Source organism: Polistes fuscatus, unplaced genomic scaffold (genome assembly GCF_010416935.1).
Source record: "Polistes fuscatus isolate 324 unplaced genomic scaffold, CU_Pfus_HIC Scaffold21, whole genome shotgun sequence".
Lineage (NCBI taxonomy): Eukaryota > Metazoa > Arthropoda > Insecta > Hymenoptera > Vespidae > Polistes > Polistes fuscatus.
The window spans coordinates 3161613-3182494 of NW_025113098.1; the positions used below are offsets into that span (position 1 = coordinate 3161613).

A 20882-nucleotide genomic window follows, 5' to 3' on the forward strand; every position below is an offset into this window, starting at 1 on the left:
GATTTATAATAGTTTTACCTTGCACTCGTTACAATTTCATGTACGTATTATAGAACCTTGTCGTTTTAAATGTCATGAAAAAAACAGATAAAACTTATTGTTAGCGTTAAACACACACCTGTTGCTTCCGCACGAGACTTCGGAAAATTCTGAATCCCAGGTTAACGAACTCTCATCACATGTAAAACCACAAAATTAGTTCAACCATGCCCTGACCGAATTCAATTCGCGAGCCTTCGAAACGTGTGGCCCCCACGGTCGGTCTCGTGCACGGGGAAAATTATTTTTAGCTTCCTCTACGTTTCAGGAAAAGCTTTTTATACTAACAGTCGTACGTAAATAATTCATCCCCTCCCTCCCCCCCACATACTCCAGTGAAAACAATTTTTCTTCGATTGATAAGATCAAAAGAAACGAAAAAAAACAAAAATCAATAAACAAAAAGCCCCGAATAATTGGTCTAAGTGAAAACAATGTATTATCGAAAGTGTTAGAGTTAAATGATTGGTATCGTGACAAGTGTGATCAAGACAAGGATAACGAAAAATGTGGGATTGATTTCAGGGATTAAATGGTGATTTCGGTGCACGCGAGGTGCTTATTAGCGAACTTCATGCCTCTGCCGAACCTTTGCGGGAGAGTTGCGCTGCAGAGGTCCGCGAGAGGGTCGAAGCTGCGGTAAATGAAGCTGTACGGGCTTGGGAAGACACCAAAGCCGAATTGGATGCACTTTGTACCAAATATCAACACGCCTGCAACCTGTGGCAACAATATAGAGACTCGAGTGCAGCTGTTAAGGCCTGGGTGGACACTCAAATGGGTAGCGTGGCTAATTTACCTCCGGAGGAGGCTATCAAACAAGTTAAGGTAAGTGTTTAAGTAATATGTGTTTGTGTGTGTGATTTACGTTATGATATAATTCATATATTATAGTATTTTTATTTCAATTATTTTCTTTTTGCGAAGAAAAGGAATTCAATTAAATGACAACAATAGAAAATATATTAATATTAATAGTTTGAATACGATAACGTATAACTGATGATGTACTTTAAAATCTGTCGAAATAATTCGTTCAATTATACCAACCTATGTAAATCGTATCGCGTTGTAATGCTAATTGAAATTTTTTCGAGACGATATAAGGTGAACGATATATAACGCCGATTGACTATCTTCGAACCTAATTCAAAAAAGTTCCATTAGGATGCTCGCTATTTTACTATAGGATTTTTGTCGTTCTTCAAATATCTCTAGGATCCAAACAAAAATTAATATATTCTTATTTAATTATTAGGGAAACGTTAGAACAAAAGAATACATTAATCAAAACCAAAAATAATAATCGTAACGATTAATTCAAACTAACGTTAAAAAACAATGTAAAAACAATTAACAATACATCATCATCATCATCATACCTCGAATAAAATTGATCACCCTGCAAAAAGAAAATACATTAATCAAAAGCAAAAATAATATTCGTAACGATAATTTCAAACTAACGTTAAAAAACAATATAAAAACAATGAACATAATAACATCATTATCATCATTATCATCATCATACCTCGAATAAAATTGATCACCCTGCAAAAAGAATACATTAATCAAAAATAAAAATAATATTCGTAACTTCAAATTTGAAACTAACGTTAAAAAACAATATAAAAACAATGAACATAATAACATCATTATCATCATACCCCGAATGCGTTAGAGATACTAACGCATGAGATATTTTCCACCCCTACTACTATGCGTAAAAGCGCGCATCTTTCCGTTCGTTGAGAACGGATGCGCGACCGATGATTGGCTAGCTCTTACCCCCACTCCTCGTAGACCGACTAGTCACGCACGAGCACTGGCGCGCTATAAGGGGTGGTCGTTTAGTTAGAGAGAAAGAGGAATACACGAGCCAAAAGAGACCCCCGCTGACTGTTCTCTCATCGATCCCCTTTGGATGTCGTAATGACGACATGACTACTACTACGACTAGAACTACGACTACAACTACAACTACGACGATGCCAACGGCAGTCTGGACCAGAACGTCGCACTGATCTCTTCTCTTTAATCTCTCTTTCTAGCTAAGAAAACTAAACCACACATCTGTTTCTTGTCATACTTCGTGCTACAGTTTTTCCTCATATTTGGTTTCCTCTACAAGAGTTCCGGTTTCCTCATTTCGTTATACATACAAATTGAATTATTAATATTAAATGAATAACAAATATAATTAATTAATAAATCTCTCTCTTTCTCTCTCTCTGTCTTTCATTCTATCTTTATCTGTCATCACGTGCGTTTTCAAACCGGTAGAACAAACGGGACCACGTGTATTAAAGAAAAACATTGTAAATCGATACCACGGTGTTTGTCACGTGTCTCAGAGTAAAACCTCAGTCTTCTTTAGTCATTCCTTTTCTTTTTTTCTTCTTTTTTTCTTTTTTTTTTTTAGACTTCTCTCATCACCCACGTTTAATGTTACGCGCGTGTGTCGTATACCGGGTGTCCCCTCCTAGTAAGAACGTATATGTGTATGTGTATGTGTACGTGTATGTGTATATATATTTAGTGCCGCGTGTAAAATTCGTTCCTCGCGATAGTTTGACGTGCGTGAGTATTTCCGTAGTGTCGACATCATCACTATCATAGTCCAAAGGGTGGGGGAAGACTTAAACTTATGCTCTCGGTGATCCAAATTCAGAGAAGACATGTGCACGCCGGAGGAGGCGAAGGTACGATCGAATCAAACCGATCTTTCTTACCTTCGATTTTACAATTCTACGAATATTATTTCAAATGTATTTTCTAAACTTTCTCTCTTTCTCTCTCTCTCTCTGTCTCTCTCTTTTAATCATTTCATTTTACGAAGAGATAACATTGGTTTAACTTTAGATGAGTTTACTTTGATCGGGAACTTTAACCGATGACGTCATCGAAAAACAAAAAATCAACATTTCTTACGTTTATCGTAAGAATATTTAATAATTTCAATCGTAATTAATTATTAATTTATATTTTTCCAAAATAAATTGTACTCTTCCAAAACAATTCCATTATGCAATTGCATTATTATTAAATTATTATATATATTATATAATTATTATTATATATTTATTAATTAAATAATAATTATATATTAAATATATATAATTAAATGAATAATTAAATATTTTTATTAATTATATAATATTAATCATATAAATGTTGTATATATTTAAACAAATATATTTCAAAAATGTTGATTACACAGATAAATAATAAGATAAAATAATCAATTGCAAATTTATATCATAATAAAATACACGAACTTTTGATTTAGCCTAATTGCACGATAAATCTATTCTAAAGATATTAAAAATGAATTATTAATATTTTTGTAAAATAAATTGTACTCTTCCGAAACAATTCCATTATACAATTTATAATATAATAAAATACACGAATTTTGTATTTAGCCTAATTGTACGATAAATTGATTCTAACGGTATTAGAAATGAAACCGGTAATATATATTGGATTATTTGTTTATTTTTGTTTTTCTTAATCGTTCAATGAATTAACATAATCTGTGGATACAATATCACAGAAGAAAATATATACATATATATATATAAATTCTTCCTACCTGGTTGCCATATGTCACAATCGTAAACATCCTATACTTTCTACGACATCTGCTCATTTACGTATGACTTTTAAGTTTGTTATATCTTATCAGTAATATATAATATACTCCCTATCAGACATTTTTCATCTTTTCGTAATACATTTTAAAAGCAACCGTGATTTTGTAATATAATAAAAAAAAAAAAAGAAAGAAGAGAAGAAACATTCGTTAAAGAGTTTTAACTGCTTTTTTTTAACTGCTATTACCTATTTCGAATTAAATAACACACGTGTTATCGAGTTGTGATAAGAAATGTGAAGCAAGTACTATTTTTAAAACATATATACCTCTATTAGGAAAATAACTCGTTATCTTATTTCAATTACGTAATATTAAAAACATAACCGATCGTTTGCATATGCGTTGGTTTATCCTATTAGTTTAATTATTACAATTTAATTGTTACTTAATTATTATTTATTTGTGTAACTTCATTTCATTTTTTTTATTAATATATTCACTGAAATTTTATATAATATATTCTTGAGTTAAATATTTCATTTACATGAAAGAAACCAAAACTTCTTGTAATAGTAAGAGTAAATACACACACACATACATATATATACATACATAAGAATTAGAATTCAATTAATTTTTGTTTACTATGATGTTGAATTTGTTTTAATTGATTAATTGTACAACGCATAATAATGGACAATTAATTTCAGACAATAATTATTATTTTGTTAGACAATATATTATATAATTTTATTTAATTAAATTAATTAATTATATATAATAATTATTATATTTATTAATTAAATAATAATTAATTATAAATAGTTAAATTATATTATATATTTATTAATTTAATAATAATTATATATTAAATTAAATTACTATTAATTATAAATAATATAATACTTATTAAATAACTTAAATTATTATTAATTAATATTAATAATTAAATGAATAATTAAATATTTTTATGAATTATATATTATATTAATCATATAAATGTTGTATATATATTTAAACACATATATTTCAAAAATGTTGACTACACAGATTTGCGAAGAAACCCTGGCGGAACACAAAGAAAGGTTGGCAGAATTACGCGATTTGGTAGCCCAGATCGCATCTGACGTTGGTTTGGATGCTGGTGGTCCGTTACATTGCGAGGTCGAAGCACTTGGTCGTAGACTCGAGGATGTTCGTGAAACTTTGTCAACCCTTGCAGACACCGCTGACGTGCGTGTTTTCAACCAGGAACTTACCCACGTAGATCTTTGTCAAACGAAGAATTTCCTCGACACTGTACAACAGGTACGATCCTATTTTCTATTTGTAATATTATAATAGAACTAAATATATAATTATTATCAACAAAATAGGTATCCTAAATATTAATATAAATAATACAAATTAAATATTAAATTTGATTGACCACGTGTACGTGTGTACGTGTTTCTAACCAGGTAACTAGCTTACCAATGTAGATTTTTATATTTACTTTTTGTATTTATAATATTATAATGAGTTAGATATTATTACAAACAAAATAAGCATTCTAGATATTAATATAACGTAAATATTAATTTTAATTGACCACGTGTAAGTGTGTAACGTGTACGTGTTTCTAATCAGGTAACTTGCTTACCCACGTAGATTTTGATATTTATTTTTTGTATTTATAATATTATAATGAGTTAGATATTATTACAAACAAAATATGCATTCTAGATATTAATATAACATAAATATTAATTTTAATTGACCACGTGTACGTGTTTCTAACCAGGTAAAATACTTACTCGCATAAATCTTTGTCAAACATAGAATTTCCTCGGGTACCGTACAACAGGTACGATATATTTGTTTTTTCTACACACATCTCCTAAGTAATATTATATTAAACGAAATATTATTATTAAAAACAAAAAATAGGCATCGTTACTAAATAATATAAATTTGGAAAAAAATATTTGTTTACCGATTATTATTATTATAAAATACATATAATAACAAAATGAAAACGTGGATAATAAATTGAATCGACGATTTGATTTTCACTACTATTTGTTTTGTTTTGTTTTGTTGTTTTTTATTTAAACAAAATAGAGAAACACTTATTCCTGTAACAACCGCGTTGGTTGGTTCCGCTTACAAGGCGAACACTATTGGTGCTAGGTACAACCACGATCATCCATCCCCTCACACGAGCGTTTACATTTTAATCGTCGTAGTTTCTAAACAATTTGTTATGTCAAGGCCGAAAGGCTTAACCTGGTATTGCAATTACATCAGTCACGAAATCCGCAACAGCTGAATGGCCGCAACGGTGCACTTAAACAAAACTTTCTTTAGCAGAGACCCAGGGCCGATGGGAAGCATGTTTTCGATGGAATAACCAATCCTTAAAACCTAAGAGAGTCTTAAAAGACTCTCTCCTAAATTCTTTCCCTTTAGTATGACGCATTCAGAAGGCCGAATCGAATTTTATTTTTGGTATACCAAACTTGTTTTATTGCATTCCGTTTTTTTTCTTTTTTTTTTCTATAACAAAGATATTTTTGTAATAATAATTATCAATAAAAATTGGTAGTTATTTATTAATTTAATAAAATAATTAAACACAAGAATTGTATTAGGGTGAATCAAAAATTCGTGCCTTTATTGTATTATAAACTGCACAACGATGGGATTGTTTTTGTAAAATTTTTCTTTGAAAATATTTTTGCTTCACCCTAATATTATACACTTTTATTAATTATTTTATACAATAACATTAAATATCTAATTATTTAAATTAATTTTCTATTACATATATATATACTGTTACAATATTATATTAAATTAATTGAATAAATAATTAGATAAATTACATAAAATAATATAAAAAGAATGATACCATATACATTTATACTAATTATTTGATGAAATAACTGTAGATATTTAATTATTGTATCACAATTCCTCTCCCCCTTTGTTCCCCTTTCCATTATGCGTCAGAGTTTCGGTCTTATCAGCAAAAAAATCACTCGTTGCAACACGTTTACAACTTCCGTTTGTGGTTTACATGCTACGAATGCCATCGGAAAATTGTTTTTTCTTTTTTTAGATACACATAATTAAGAGACGTGTGTTAATCAAAGCCTATGACGTTTATTTTTTTGTTTTTTTTTGTGTTACAACCACTCGTCGTTTACGAAGTACATCGTTAACCTGAAACAGTTGTTAACTAAAGTACCACCATATATATATGAAATGATTATTTACCGAGAAATAATTTGTATTTCAGAGTTTGACGACTGTCGGGCAAGAAGAATCCAATGAACACTTGAAACTACTGCGTAATCATTTGCTTGCGTTAACGCGAACGGAACCACAGCTCCAATCTATAAAGGATAGGACAGTAACGATGTCAACTCAAGAACCGTCAGTGGTTGAAGTACTTCAACAATGGCAACGGGTATTCAAAGAAACCTTCCAACATTATCACCGTTTGTCCGCACGTTTGTTCAAATCGCAGGACGTAATAGCGGTTTTAAAATTGTGGCAAGAACATTTGACATACGTGCAAGAATTTTTATCCAATCGCGTACCAGGCGATTACAATGGTCTATCCGAACACAGAAATCTTTGCGAAGTTTATAGGAATTTACTCACGGATCAACAAAATCATTTGTTAACCATACACGGAAAAGAGGATAACAAGGATAATTTAAACGTTACCGAACAATTCAACGTATTGACGAATCTTCACAATGAAACATTGGCAAAAATAATCGAAAGGCATACCGCTGTACACGACAGATTATTAGCCTGGGACAATTACAGGCGCGATCAAAATGATTTGTTCGCATGGTTGAAGGACATAGAAAGGGAACGCAGTAGATTGCAATTACGTTTCATACACCTTCACAGATTGGATAAAATTCTTCAGAGGATTCAAACGTTATTGGAAAAAATACCAATCGGCGAGGCCCAAATAGAATCCTTGCAAAAACAACAAGTACCTTTGCTGGTTGATTGCGACGAAACATTGGCTGTATCTGTGCGCATGGAACACGCCGCTAACGTTGAACGTATTGCCAATTTGCGCGCCGGTTTGGAAACCTGGAGGGATTTCGTTGAAAGAGTTAGGAAACATCACGAACAACATGTTGCACAGACCGAGAAAATCACTGATATCTTACAGGACATCGGTCAAATACTTAATTCGGTTCTTCAATCGATTCCGGGCAAATTGTCGCAGACCAAGGATAATTTGTTATTCCTACAAAAATTGAAAACACGTTTGGCCAAGAACAGCAACGAATTGGAATCATTGAATGTACTCACCAAACAATTACGCGAATGTCTCAGCCCGTCGGATATGAAATCGTTGAACCAACACGTTGCACTTTTGTGGCAACAACAAGGTGATCTCGACCATCAATTAGCATTAGTCGAATACAAACTTGGCGAACGTTGCGACCTTCACAAACGTTGGATCAACAGACAAAGCAGATTGTTGACCTGGATCGAGGACGAGGAAATCAGAGTTAAGAATTGGGACATGGCACCTATCGGTGAACCCGAAGAACTTGTCAAACGTTTCGAGTGCGAGTTGCAAGCAGAAATAGCATTGAAGCAACGGGAATACGAGTGGGTGTTGAAAACTGGTCAACAATTGATCGACGCTACTGAAAATAGTGAAAAAGCTAAAGTGCAAGCCGATTTGGACTTGGTCAACGAAAAATGGTATAAATTGCTCAACAGTGGTAAAGTTCGTGCTAATATATTGCTAGATTTAATACAATCTATTAAAAATCTCGAAAAGAAATTAATCGAACAAAGAAGTTGGATGACCAGTATAGAAGCCCAACTTTCTGAAAATTTTATCATCGAAACTATTAGCCAAAGCTGCATCGATAAAAAATTAGAGGACCACGAATACATTCAAAAAGCTATTCAAACGGAAGGTGCCAAAATCGGTGAGATATTGAACCTCTGTGAAATGTTATTGTACGATTCCGATACATGGAAAGCATCGTTGAACACTGATACGATAAAGAACGGTATGGAAAGTCTTGAACGTCGTTGGAAAACTACGTGCGTTAGATCGGCCGAACGTAAACAAGACATCATACTGGCCTGGAAATTGTTACGCGAAATGGATAATATTAGAACGGAACACGAGGGTTGGATAACGCAAACCGAAATTCAGCTTACCAATTTTGAAAAGGAAATGAATGAGATTGCTAAAAAGGATACGGGAGAAATGTTAGATGGGTTGAATGTTATTATGAAAGATATCGAAGCTCACGAGCCGGCGTTGAAAATTCTCGAACAAAACTTCGGACGGCTCGCTAAGACCAGATTGGAACCTGAAAATTTAAAATCACTTACCGGTGAAACTAGAAAAATTATAGATCGATGGCTCCAACTCAGTGTCAGAACAAATTCCATAATTTCGGCGATAGAACGCGAACAAATGGATTATCACGAATTTAGTTTGGCTCACGGTGCCGCGTTAGTTGGCCTAACCCAAATCGATATTCGATTGACTCAACTGCAACACTTGCTTACTCCGGAACAACGATCCTCACCCCGTAGTAGATTGCAACGTTTATCTGAAATCGAAAAAGAATTAAACGCGCAAAACGTTCTATTGCAAAAAGCTGATAAATTAGCTCTCGAAATAATGCAGGAAAGTCATCAGGACGATGTGGCAAGTATACAGGAACTCGTCGACGAATATCAATCTCTCTGGAAGGAAATTAAAACGCGCGTTGCCAATTTGAGGACTGAATTAGAATCTCAGGAAAAATCAGAAGTCGACGAGGCAGTTCAGGTTGAAACTTTGAAATTCGAACAGGATACGGCTGTACAAGTTAACACGTTACCTAGATTAATTAGAATGACATCTTGTGACGCTTATATGTTGGAATTGAAAACAGCTCTGACAGAGTGTCATCATTCATTGGACACATTAGAAACTACCATTACTCCGGAACCTGTATCCGGACCAGGTTTGAATACAACTGCTAAAACGATTGTAAGTTTGTTTTGTTTCTTCTTTTATATCATACACCATTTGTATTTTCTATTAAAAAGTTATTTTCATTTTGAAAATTTATTATATAGGCAAAAATGATTGGATGTTGTCAATCGTCTATAGAACTAGTACGTCATCTCCATGCTTTACTCATGGAAGATACGAAATTCAATATAGAAACAACAATAAGCGACGAAGTGCAAACTGTGATATCTCGATACGAAGCTCTTCTTTTACTAGCTAGAACACGTGAACAACAAATTAGGGAACTCAGGTATATATTTTTATAACGAATTAAAAATATTATCATCTCATATAATTATTACAAAATTAAATGATCACAGGGTATGGGGGGGGAATGCTTATTATTAACATCATATATCATTGATAACAACTGCATATTAATATCAAAATTCTAATGAATTAACAAGAAGACATTTTGCTATTAATAGGTCTCCCATTACAGATGCTTATTCATTTCCATGTAATCAGTGAGTTTTCTTTACTAAAATATTAATACAATGAATGTATATTAAAAATATTGAACAAATTTATAAAGAGTATATCGAAACAAAAATATATATATTGAATTATTTATAATATATTTTTAGCGACAGCGGTAGGCTGACGTGTCCTTTGTGTTCTCGACGTAACTGGACTCAATTAGATAATGATCTATGGCGCCTAGAAAAATGGTTAGAGTTTGCTGAAGGTACACAAAGTGAACAAAACTCGCCACCAAGTAATATAGAGGATCTGGAATATGTTATACAAGAACACAGAGAATTTCTTCAACATCTTGACAGTCATAAAAGTATTGTTGTTAGTTTAAACATTGTCGGTTCCCATTTGGCTGAACACACGGAAGACACTAGTCGTGCAACTGAATTACGTGATAGATTAACCATCGCAAATACAAGATGGGACAAGGTATGCGCGTCAGCTGAAAAATGGCAAGAACAATTGCGACGTGCGCTTATTTCGAATCATCAATTTCATCGTATCATCGAAGAATTATTCGCTTGGATCGAAAAAATAGAAATTGCAATTAGGACAAGTGAACCAATTGATCTCTCCGAAGCTACGGATATTCTAGAAACAAAATATAATAAATTCAGGTATGTTCTTATTGAAAATTAAATTATTAATATTCATTATATATAAACCTTTCATTCTGATATGTGTATTTTATACATTAATATTGATTATACATTTTCGTTACTGTAAAAATAGTATAAAAGTTATATAAATTACAATTATTTTGTATCCTACGTTAAACATACAAGCTTATTGACACGCATTTCGATGCACAAATATAAATGCATTTTCGTTAAATTTGATTGCGTATTTTTGTTCTTTTTTTTTTTTTTTGCAAATTAACTCTTGCATACAAATTAATATTTATAATATTATCGAACAATGTGACTTGCTTTATACATAAAATACAAATAAATAAGGAACTATTATCAAATTGGCAATAATACTATATCCAGTGATGGCGAACCATTTTTTCTAAAATATTCTAAAATAATTAAAAATTATATCCACGCAAAATTCATAGAGAGTGACATACAAATAATAACAGTTTCATCATCACTGTACTATACAATTAGTAATCTTCTTCTGCAAGTTTATATATGTTTATGCATATATTAAAAGTTTCATAATTATAGTTATGTAATAAATATTAAAATATCTTTTTTTTTTGTTTAAAGGGAGTTACGAAGCGACCTTGAACACTGCGAACCTCGTGTTTTATCTCTCCAAGAATCTGCCGATCAGCTATTAAATGAACAGGGAGGAATGAGAGCTCGATTACAAGAACTTCGATTAAGACTGCAATCGTTACGTCGACTGACAGGCATCTATTCATTAAAATTAGGAGCAGCATTAGGATTGGATCCACGTGATATTGGACTAGTTGCTACGACTTCTTCATTAGCCACACTTTCTCGCGATGTAAGTTCAATTCTTTAAATTGCATATCTAAAAATAAAATACATACAATTATATCAATTATGCATTATATATATAGATATGTAAGTGTATATATATAGATAAATAAATATATATATAAATACAGATATATATTTGATAACGTAGACATTTGTTTAAAGTAGCATTTAAAGTTGCAGGTATAAAATAATTTCAGGTCACTCGCTGAAACGTGATCTTTTTGCTTTTGTTTTTTTAATTGTATTTACCTATTTAAAGTATCATAGATTATTGTGCATGATATATAGAAAATAAAAAGAATCCACGTAAAATATTATCTCTTAAAGCGCACGAGAGCAATGAAATCCGATGAAAGGGAACCAAAAAACATTGCAGCACTAAAAAAAAGTGCACCTGTTCTTTCTCATTGGCTTATACCATTATCACGTGCGCCATATGTAATAATAGTAGTAATTCACTTGCACAGTACCTTATTGTTTGTGTTTTTTCTTTTGTTTAATTGTAGCTACTCGATGAAGCTGCCTCTGGGACCTCTCAGCCGCACACGACAGCTGCCACAGAGTACGTTCTCTTTCCTTTTCCCCCTGTTCAATCCAATTTTGTTTAATTTTCAATATTATCATTCTTTTCCATATAAAGAATATTTTTGATTTGTTTGTTTGTCAATTTGTTGTTTTAAATTGTAAATTAAATCATTGTTTTTTTTTTACTGTAATTGTTACAGTGGTGACGAAAGACGTCAAATAGTATCAAGACGAGGATCTAGTTTCCTAGGAAGGGTTCTGCGTATATCTCTTCCGATACAAGCATTAATGCTGTTGTTACTTGGTGTAACTTCATTGATACCATCAACAGAAGAAGATTACAATTGCATGCTCTCTAACAATCTCGCTCGAAGTTTCACTTTAATGGTCTATCATCCAAATGGACCTCCGCCTTTGTAACAAAAACAAAATGTCTTCACTTTATTTATGTCTATTAGTAAAAACTACTACTGCATTGATAAAAAGCATTGGAAATAAGATTTAACAATGGTAACGTGCGAAACGCTTAAATATAAATGAAACACCGCATATATATACATATATATATATATTTATATATATATGCAACAATTTCAAATATAACAAGATTTGTATATATCATTATATAACATTACGGATTTTCTTATAACGTCAATGACTTAATTTATTCTTTGGCTACATAATTATGATCTTTTAAAATGTTGCAAACTATTAATGAGATTTGCAACATTTGTGACATAATAGTATTTTGAATAATATATTTATATAGGATTAAAAAGGGAAGGCAGTGTGACGACGACCTATAGTATTGATGACGCGATAGTATTTATGATAAAAAAGAAAATTAAAACTAAAAAAGTAATATATACTGATAATAAGGATCATCATCTAATTATTACAAAAGAATAGAATTTGAACACACGATTACTCCACAATAACGCTTCCCTTAAAATATAATGTTCTTTTATTTGATAGAAACATAAGAAAATGAACTATCTGTATGAAGTACTTGTTGTATTATTCCTGCATAGATTATACAAATGCAGATTATTTACATTATGCATATTTTTTGTAGGATAAACTAAGGAAGATTTGCCGAATTTTTATTTTTATACTTTATGTTTATACCAAATTCGGTACACGAAATGTCTAAATCTGATTTTGATACAATATTATGATAAATAATGGTGCTAATATGAAAGACAGTATGTTAAATATATATAGAAATTACATATTCAAATTTGTTACTTCACTGCAATTGGTCATAACTGTGCTGAAACTTTGTAAATATTATTTAATAATACCTTAAGATGATATTAATATCATAAAAAATAAAGAATATATAATTTGTGAATATGCGTGATGATAAATACGCACAGAATGACGAGAAATTAATTAAATACATAAATACTGACTTATCCTTATTTCGTTTAATATTTGTTCGTACCACCATCCCATGTCATATTTAATTATTCATTATAAGTTTCTCAAATTTGCATTATATTTCTTTAATCTATACTAAATTTGTACAGCGTTTATAACTGTATCCTTCTTTAAATGTAATGTTTTTTTTTGTCTTCTTGCAATTTATTAACTAATCGAATACATATTCACTTGTCTTATTTTATAAAAACAGTTCTATAATAGTTTAGAAAAAAACAAATTGGTATTTATGGAAAATTGCATTTATTCCTTATCATAGGAAAATTTATACTGATTATCACGTCGCATTAATTGTCACATCAATATAAAAAACTGTACAAATGCATGGTCATTGCATAAAAATATAAAAGTATCTGATGTGATATCAGCTTCAAAGTTACACTGACAAATTTATTGTTTAATATTTCACTTACTTTTATGTACTCTGATTCTTTAATGCTGTTAACTGTTCTGTATACTCAAGAAATAACCTTTGCCAACGAAGATGACCACCAACGACATTCAATACATCTCCCAAAAGTTTGTGCTTTTTTATGCCCTATATAAAAAAAAAAACATTTATTTATTGATCAACAACAATGTACCTACAAAAAAGTAACTTACTAGAATCATAGGATCCCATGATGTACTTTTAGATGCTGATGTATGACTTGGACCCAAGAGATCGTCTAAAATTAATCTTAAACGTTTCTCTAACCCATCTAAAAGAGATACAATAATTTATAATATATTCTACGTGATAAATATATATATACAGAAACAATCATTGCAGAAATTAATCTATGAAATATACCTTGAGTTAATAAAAATGATACTAGTGCCATTATCCAATGAACATATTCTTGTGCACTACCAAGTGCTTTAGATGCTAATAATTGTTGTTCCATGTAAGACACTATACTGGGACCCGTGTGTGCCAATCGAGGATTAGGTAAAACATTTCCAGAAGTTCTTAGTAAACCCTCTTGTAAAGAAAATAAAGGTCCTCGAGGTGTTCTACTACCGGATGAACTTAATGCATTAAATGAAGACCACCGCCATACAGGATCGTGGCTATCTCCAATTAACAACCATGTTCCTATAAAAAATATTTAATTATATATTTATTATAAAATCTATTCATTTATCTCTTCTCAAGTAAATAACAATAATATCAAAATACCCATTTCTTTGTGATAAATATATGCCCTTGCATTGGTAAATGCTAAATGTGGCATTCCATTGTAAAGCGTACACGACAATATCGACGTTCCTGGTGCTGCTAAATGAGCAGCTGATGTTGATACGATCATTCTACACGTATTTCCTATTTCCCATACTCGTACATCTCCGCAAGTAGATATAACCATAACCTGATAATAACGAGAATAAAACAATCATTTTCTATAGAAAAATATAGATTTTCTATATATAAGCTTTTTCATTATAACATATAATCCAAATACATTACCGCATTACCAACAGCATGAATTTTTGCTAATGGTGCAGGTGGTGCTAACGGAGGTGCAAATCTAGATCCCTTAATTGGATGAAAAATATGTAGACTACCATCTTCTAAACCAACAGCTATAACAGCTGAAGAGGCAGCAAGTGCCACGGCATTGTAACCCAAATAAAGATCCCAAGTTGGTTCTGAATCTGTACCTCTAAATACTTGTAAATGTGCTAAACCCTGATTATTACTGATTGTAACTGCATGATGACCAGCTTGTTGAGAAAATGAAGCGGACGGTTTCAATGCAGGAAGAACGATTTGTCCTGCACCTTTTTCAGACAGGATTTTTAATTTTTTATTTGGCGATAAGTGATGTAATTTCGGAGAACTTTGCTCCCGTCGTTTTAAGGTAAGTGACGAAGCTGGAGTATTTATGATAGCAGAATTCACAGAAGAGGTAACATTGGGTGCAACAACATCGTTACGTTTTTCTATTACAATAGAACTTTTTGTTTGCGGTTTACTTGTAAACGTTGGTACTGTAGTTCCACCATTTATTGCTGTATCCCTAAAATTGATTAATTTCATCTGATGTTTAATTTATTTCATAAATTAATAACATATAGAAAGTAAGATATCTAACCTTGAATAACTTCTAATTACTCTTACACTAATATATTATATGATATATTCAAAATTAACGTACATTATATCAGGAGGTGGTGGTATAAACATAGGAGTGATTCTTCTTTTACCATCAGACGTTCTAGTTTCAATTTGTTTGTTAATAGGACCTTTAGCAGGTGTAGTTGAAGTATTTAAAGGTGCTGGAGCTGAATTTGTTGTAGATAAAACTTGTTGTTGACTAGGAGGAGCCGGTGGTTTCAAATTCAATAATTCAGGTGCTTCCATCACCATACAACCTCCTTGGACTAACGGTTTTCCATATAAACGTTCATGAAGACTACTCTGTATGATCATATATAAATAGTATAATATAAAGTAATATAAATATTGCGATAAAGATAAAAATAATAATAACAAATAACATACTTGTTCAGCAGGATCTAAGGGCTGTCCAAGTTCTTGTTGAGTAAATTCAATAAATACAACAGATCCATCCCAAGAACAAGCTGCAAGTCTGAGACCGCAAGGAGACCAACTTGCATCCAAAACAGAATGAGTAAACAATTCACGAATCACAACTAAAGGCCTTTTAAGAGACGTTAGCCACACCGATAAAGAACGATCACGAGAACCTATAGCAACACAACAATATTGTTGTGGTTTAGAAGAGCCTGACTGTTTCTTTTGTAAAATATTTCCATTAAATCTCTGTAAAATACATAGAAAATTAATTTTTCAATGAACATATATTATATAGATTTAAATATCATTTATAATTGAAAATTAATTATTTATAAAAACAATATAATCAAATTACATACGACACAAGTAACCGCTTTCCTATGACCAACAAAATCTTTGTCTTGTGTCCATCCATCTCTTTCAATTATTTGTGCCGTAGGTCCACCCCCATTCATCGCATGCGCTGAAACCAAGTATTGCCCATCTGGACTCCAGGATAATCTTAAAACATGGGTCGTTCCACCGCATTCATCAAATGGCTCAGAAATTAAAGCTTCTTCTGTCCAGTCTGTAGTACGCCATACTCTCAATGTTTTGTCATCAGATTGCGACGCTAAGTATTTTCCAACGGGATCCCAAGTAATGCCTTTCACAAAACCTGTATGACCTTTCAAAACAGCCACAATGGCAGGAAATTTGGATGCATCCCATACAATTACACTATTATCTACAGAAGCTGAAGCCAGCCACGGACTATGCGGAGCCCATGCAAGATCCAAAACATCCGCTTCGTGGGACCGTAATGTAGCTATACATCGCCAAGTTTCTACACTAGCTTTTCCTCCAAATACAGAACTTCCACCAGAACCACCGGACAGTCTCCATATCATAATAAGTTTGTCGACACCACCGGAAGCTAGTAAACCGTTATTACTCCATCTGACACAATTTACACATGCTATAAAAAAGATTAAATATATACAAACTAAACATTGCAATAATAATTGAAATTAAATGATTTTTAATGTATATAAATATATACCAAGATGATTATCCAGCTGACATAATATTTTGGATACATTTGGATCCAATTCAGCTGCTTCATTCACTACAGGTTCCATATTCCATATGACAACTCTTCCAGAATCACCGCCTTCAATTAATAATATCAATTATAATATAATATTGCACAATAATTAAGATAATAAAATATAAATGTATACCTTGGCCTCCGGTAGCAAATCTTTTACCATCAGGGTGTATGTCAACGGAAAATATTGAATATCCTAAAAGACATTCAGGAACGTTCATTAATTTCATTTATTTAACATTTAAAAAAGAATAAAAATTTAAATATAACAAACCATCGTGGGTGACCCAATTAGGTTTAACTAATTTCATCTTCTTATATTAAATAAACTATTATAAGAATACCGTTTGTATATTACTATGTGTAAATCTGAATCATTTCAAGTAATTAATGCCCGTAAAAGACATGTTTCCCTCAATAATTCAAAAGTTTGATGAAACATAACCTGGAATTAATAGGAACCACTGTAAACGCAACGCTAAAACAACACAGCCATAGAAAAAATATAGACGTTAGATGACATTTCGTTAAATCTGTCTAAGCGAGAGAATCTGGGAGGTAAAAATTCTTAATGATTCTTCTCGAACTACTTTACCATGAGAGCTATGTTCCGTACCGACAGATGGTAACATAACTTTCTTCTTTTTAAATTTGCATATTACATAATATAAATTTTCTGTTTTTATAAATGTTTCATACTATTAGGGAAGATAGGAAAAATTACTTATATGCATATAATTATAATAAATATATTATTAAGATAAGATACATTTATTCGTATATTTATATTTAATAATAACAAGATGTAATTGTAAATGTACACGTGGAATGTAAATGTATATGTACGAATGCACTATCTGGAATGCAGTAATACTTGAAATGATAAGCTAGTTCCTGAAATAACTATACTAACTTGTTTAAATGTGAAAGAAGGCAGAATTACGTAATTCAAATAATTGTAAGTAATATATAAATTTATAAGAAATTAGAAGAGTTAATGTTAAAAGACAATAACAATTGAACAAAAGAATTGAATATTCAAATATCGTACATAATATGATTAATCGATTTGTTCTTGTTCGAATTTAAAATATCAAAATAGTTTTTAATTTATTAATCATAATTGTAATAAATCTAGCAATTCTAAAAGAATATAAACGTGTCATCAAAGTAAAATTCATATAAAACAACGATAGAAATAAAAAAGAAATTCCTATTTATTGACGCATAATACCAATTTTCGGATAATATCAAAGATACTTTACTATATATATATATCATTAAATTATTTTGAACAATATAAATTTATCTCACAACTTGTTATTAACATAATTTTTTATATAATTATATAAATTTGTACTCCTATTAGGATCGTACTTTTGATCTTCATAATCCTCAGTTAATGTTTTATCACAAACCATATCTTCGTCTGAAGGTATATCGTCAATAGTCAATTGAAAAAATGTATCTAACGGACATATATCTTCACAACCTGGAAGTCGAAGTACTTCAAGGTTGCTTGGAATTCCTAGATAATGCAACACCTATTTAAATGAAATAAAATAAAATTTTTTATAAAGAAACTTGTTAGATTACAAAAGATACGTTGATAGATAATTCACTGCTTTACGTGTATTTTAAAGCACAAAAAAAAAGAAAGATGGAGATAAGACATATAAGATATAAGTATTTAAAAAATATAATCAAAATAATAATAAAATATAATTATCACATACTCTGACATAATATATTCCCTCCTTGTACAAAAGTTCCATAAAAACGCTACTGGAATATGCAGGAACATGTGGTTTAAATATATTCAAAGTAGACAATAAACTGGCAATATTAGTTTCGTGAGCACTATATAAAAACACTTTCTTTTCCGTTTCGAAAGTACCATTTACATGTCCAACTATATTCTTTATAAATTCTTTAAGCATGGCTCCTATAGAAAAAAAAAAAAGGAACAAAAAACCAAAAATAATTGAATAAAATACATGATACGAATGAAAATGCAAAATGATATTAATTTATCATTAAATGTTATACCTCCGTAAATTCTTCTCATTGATTTATTATAATTGGCTACTTTATAAGCAAAAAGAATGCCATTATAAAGTCTACCATTCGGAAATAATGGTTTCGTCCAAGCAGGTAAAGGAAGACCCATAGAATACTCTGCCATTAAAGTATGATATATATAATAAATATCCAAAGGAGTTGAAATATTTTTTCCAGTATATTTAGTGAGTTCATTCATAAAGTCTATGTATTGTTCAATGTCTTTTTTATATTCGGAAGATTCCAACAATTTGTTGTATTCGTCCAAATATCTGCAAACGATTAAATATTATATATTTTCAGCTTACTTAGTAATAACAAATGTATAATTATAAAAGTAAGAACATTATTTTATAATCATAATAATAATAATAATAATAATAATAATAATAATAATAATAAATACCGAGGACAATCGTCTCCGAGAAAAAGATTATCATTGATTCTAGAAATATATTTCGTAGGAATTGGTTGCCACCTTAATTTCGGATGCCATATTTGAATACCTTTAGCTGGATATAATCCTGCTAGGACGAGTTGCAAAGATATTTTTGTTCTATCGTAATCCGAACTTAGTGCTTCGATAGTTTTTGGAATATAAGTCGTACCTAAATAATCGTCGTATCTTTTTCGCAGAAATTCACCTAATCTATATTCTCGTTGCATGCCTATCTGCAAATTACATAATCGTTGAGAATAAATAAACCCACTTTTTTTTCCTGAGAATAATTAAACAAATTAACGTTGTGCTCGTTAAAAAGAGATAAAAGAATAAAATTGACATACTTTTGTTAATTGTCCTCTTCCCATTGGATAAAAACTATAATTTAAGTAGGGATCATTTGGATATTTTTCAAACTGATTATCGTCAGGCGTTCGATCTCCGTGTCGAAATATCTGTTAATTAAAACAAAAACGTGCAATTAGTAACGATAAATTATAAAATATAAAACACCCAAAAATTTGTGTGAAATATTTTGTGTACGTACTACGTTTAATAATTTTAACTCGTATTCGTCATTTGTTAATGCACAGATGAATCCCACCATAACACTAATAAATAAAACAATGGAATACCTGATGGTGTATACATTTGAAATCATTTTGTTTCTCAATCTGAAACAAAATATGTCAATATATATATTATGATTATAATATATTTAAATTTGTTTACACATTGTTAACCGACATATTAACATAATGAAACATATATTGTTTTTCATGTATTTTTTTTTTGTTTTCTTACTGAAAAATCAAAATTATTGTTACAATAATATATCAAATGTAAGATTATTTAATTTTTTTTTTTATGGATTAGTATACAACATATGTGTATTTGTTTTTTATATAAAAATGTAATATTTCTTTCTTCTTCGAAATCTATTTTTTTTTATTAATTCATTTTTACAAAAATTTCAAACTCGTCTTTTACATCTACATATTTACTTGTTTTCACGACGCTAGATTTATTTCCAATATGTTCTTAATTTATTATTTCCAATATGTTCTTAATTTATGTAAATTCCTATATAATCATGCAAAAACTTCAGGAAAATATATTCAAGAAAATAGTATACAAAGGATAATGCAAATGAGAACACATTCGTGTAAATTCCTCAGTT

General features: G+C 30.7%; 3 protein-coding genes across 5 annotated transcripts in view; 1 reads left to right on the forward strand and 2 right to left on the reverse strand.

Annotated features, from left to right (window-relative positions):
* LOC122517825 (nesprin-2-like) overlaps positions 1 to 13566 on the forward strand; it is a 35298-nt gene extending 21732 nt beyond the window's left edge. For all 3 annotated transcript variants that reach the window (XM_043636409.1, XM_043636410.1, XM_043636411.1), the window contains 9 exons: positions 565 to 867; positions 4688 to 4945; positions 6921 to 9662; positions 9752 to 9936; positions 10115 to 10153; positions 10274 to 10780; positions 11378 to 11621; positions 12124 to 12179; positions 12343 to 13566. In XM_043636409.1, coding sequence (XP_043492344.1) covers positions 565 to 867; positions 4688 to 4945; positions 6921 to 9662; positions 9752 to 9936; positions 10115 to 10153; positions 10274 to 10780; positions 11378 to 11621; positions 12124 to 12179; positions 12343 to 12562 — 4554 coding nt within the window. In that variant the 3' untranslated portion in view covers positions 12563 to 13566. The remainder of the gene's footprint in view (positions 1 to 564; positions 868 to 4687; positions 4946 to 6920; positions 9663 to 9751; positions 9937 to 10114; positions 10154 to 10273; positions 10781 to 11377; positions 11622 to 12123; positions 12180 to 12342) is intronic.
* LOC122517827 (protein HIRA homolog) lies at positions 12432 to 17727 on the reverse strand. Its single transcript, XM_043636412.1, has 12 exons — positions 17474 to 17727; positions 17333 to 17395; positions 17152 to 17262; positions 16469 to 17067; positions 16074 to 16355; positions 15727 to 15989; positions 15036 to 15588; positions 14748 to 14937; positions 14379 to 14663; positions 14189 to 14286; positions 13999 to 14123; positions 12432 to 12554 (listed from the first exon to the last, which is right to left on the reverse strand). Exons 1-11 carry the CDS (start codon positions 17508 to 17510, stop codon positions 14001 to 14003), a joined length of 2604 nt encoding a protein of 867 aa, XP_043492347.1. The 5' UTR covers positions 17511 to 17727; the 3' UTR covers positions 12432 to 12554; positions 13999 to 14000.
* Positions 17728 to 18509: 782 nt separating this feature from the next.
* LOC122517868 (venom acid phosphatase Acph-1-like) lies at positions 18510 to 20309 on the reverse strand. Its single transcript, XM_043636465.1, has 6 exons — positions 20250 to 20309; positions 20047 to 20157; positions 19667 to 19932; positions 19249 to 19532; positions 18936 to 19144; positions 18510 to 18743 (listed from the first exon to the last, which is right to left on the reverse strand). Exons 1-6 carry the CDS (start codon positions 20307 to 20309, stop codon positions 18510 to 18512), a joined length of 1164 nt encoding a protein of 387 aa, XP_043492400.1.
* Between the last annotated feature and the right edge of the window lie 573 nt (positions 20310 to 20882).